General features: G+C 40.4%; 1 protein-coding gene across 1 annotated transcript; it reads left to right on the top strand.

Moving 5' to 3' along the window:
* Nucleotides 1-1,654, top strand: LOC18782345 (myb-related protein 315). The gene is made up of 3 exons (XM_020560343.1): nucleotides 1-245; nucleotides 338-467; nucleotides 558-1,654. Exons 1-3 carry the CDS (start codon nucleotides 113-115, stop codon nucleotides 1,402-1,404), a joined length of 1,110 nt encoding a protein of 369 aa, XP_020415932.1. The 5' UTR covers nucleotides 1-112; the 3' UTR covers nucleotides 1,405-1,654.

The raw sequence follows: 1,654 nt of genomic DNA, 5'->3' as shown, positions 1-1,654 counted from the left end.
TTGCACTACTTTCCAATTATAAGTCACAAAGTAGCTTGATTCGAAATCGAAACCTTCTGATCTCCAGCTCCACATCAAGTTTGATAACAACATCTGCTGTGCCACTGCCAAGATGGGAAGAGCTCCTTGCTGTGATAAAAATGGACTCAAGAAAGGTCCATGGACTACTGAAGAAGATGCTTTGCTCGTCGATTACATTCAGACACACGGAACGGGGAATTGGCGAAACCTTCCGAAGAACGCAGGTGTGTACATGTACATATATATGATCATGTTCATCAAACAGTTTGTTTTCATTCTAATCTAATTAATGATTGAAATGTAATTACATGTATAGGGCTTGAAAGATGTGGGAAGAGTTGCCGCCTTAGATGGACAAACTACCTGAGACCTGATATAAAGAGAGGAAGATTCTCCTTTGAAGAAGAAGAGACTATAATCCAGCTACATAGCATCCTGGGAAACAAGTAAGCTTAATTGCTAAACATATTTAATATGATTTTTTTTGTAATTAATTGCTCCTCCTGACCAAATTATCTGTTCTCCAATAATGGCAGATGGTCAGCTATTGCAGCTCGGTTGCCAGGGAGGACAGACAATGAGATCAAGAACTACTGGAACACGCATATCAGAAAGAGGCTCCTTAAAATGGGAATTGATCCGGTGACACATGCTCCACGAATCGACCTTCTTGATCTGTCCTCAATTCTCAGCTCATATATGTGCAACAATCCAGCTGCTGCCCTTCTTAATTTGTCAAGCTTGCTGAGTAGCACCCAGCAGCAGCAACCGCTTGTCAATCCAGAGCTGCTAAGGCTGGCAACCAATCTGTTGTCAATCAAACAAGAAAACCCAGAATTGTGTTCCCAAAACTATAATCTCCATGATCAAAACCAGCTCTGCAATTCCCAGCAGCAAAATAGCCAAGTGCTCCCGCCTTTACAGTCCCATGACCAGCTCCAAGATCTGATCCAAGGGGACTTTTCTGCTGACGTGGCGAAAATGAAACAGCTTATGCAAGTGATCAATGCGGAAGGGTACTCACCCAACATGACCAACTTTAACTGCCCCACTGTTTCCCAAGAAAATATGGTTCATTCAAATTTGGGGGCTGATCATCAAACTGCTGTTTGCCAACCAAGCTATGTGCCTTGCACTACTTCAAGTGATCCCACCAACATTCCTGATTTGCCCGAAAATTATTTCCAATCTTTGAATTACAACAGAAGTAGCGATTTCAGCTTCGATTCTGTTATGTCGACGCCTTATTCAAGCCCCACCGCATTGAATTCATCGGGAACATACATAAACAGCAGCACAGAGGATGAAAAAGAAAGCTATTGCAGCGACTGGTTGAAGTTTGAAATCCCAGAGAGTGTTTTGGATATTAACGATATTATGTAGAGATCTTTTAGACTCAAATCTTCTGTTTTGTGTTTCTAGTTTGATTTGATTTCTGGTACAAGTAGTTGATGTGGATAATGAGATTCTTTGTCGTCATTGTTTATTAATTAACTACAGTTTTTTTTTCTTTTTTTGTGTGTACCAAAGTAGAGTTGCATGCACATTAATTGCAAATTAGGTTTGTTCCATTCCATGCACTGTGAAGAAAATATTCTTGTCAAAGCATCTGTTATCATTTTCTTTGCCAAAA

This window comes from Prunus persica, chromosome G3, assembly GCF_000346465.2.
Source record: "Prunus persica cultivar Lovell chromosome G3, Prunus_persica_NCBIv2, whole genome shotgun sequence".
NCBI lineage: Eukaryota > Viridiplantae > Streptophyta > Magnoliopsida > Rosales > Rosaceae > Prunus > Prunus persica.
Note: the sequence above shows the minus strand (reverse complement) of the source record. Positions and strands in the feature narration are given on the sequence as shown.

Bases quoted from the DNA above. Each gene is read 5' to 3' on its own strand.
- LOC18782345 (XM_020560343.1), top strand. From the start codon at position 113: ATGGGAAGAGCTCCTTGCTGTGATAAAAATGGACTCAAGAAAGGTCCA. The intron at 246-337 runs GTGTGTACATGT...TTACATGTATAG, and splicing joins AAACCTTCCGAAGAACGCAG to GGCTTGAAAGATGTGGGAAG. The intron at 468-557 runs GTAAGCTTAATT...CAATAATGGCAG, and splicing joins CATAGCATCCTGGGAAACAA to ATGGTCAGCTATTGCAGCTC.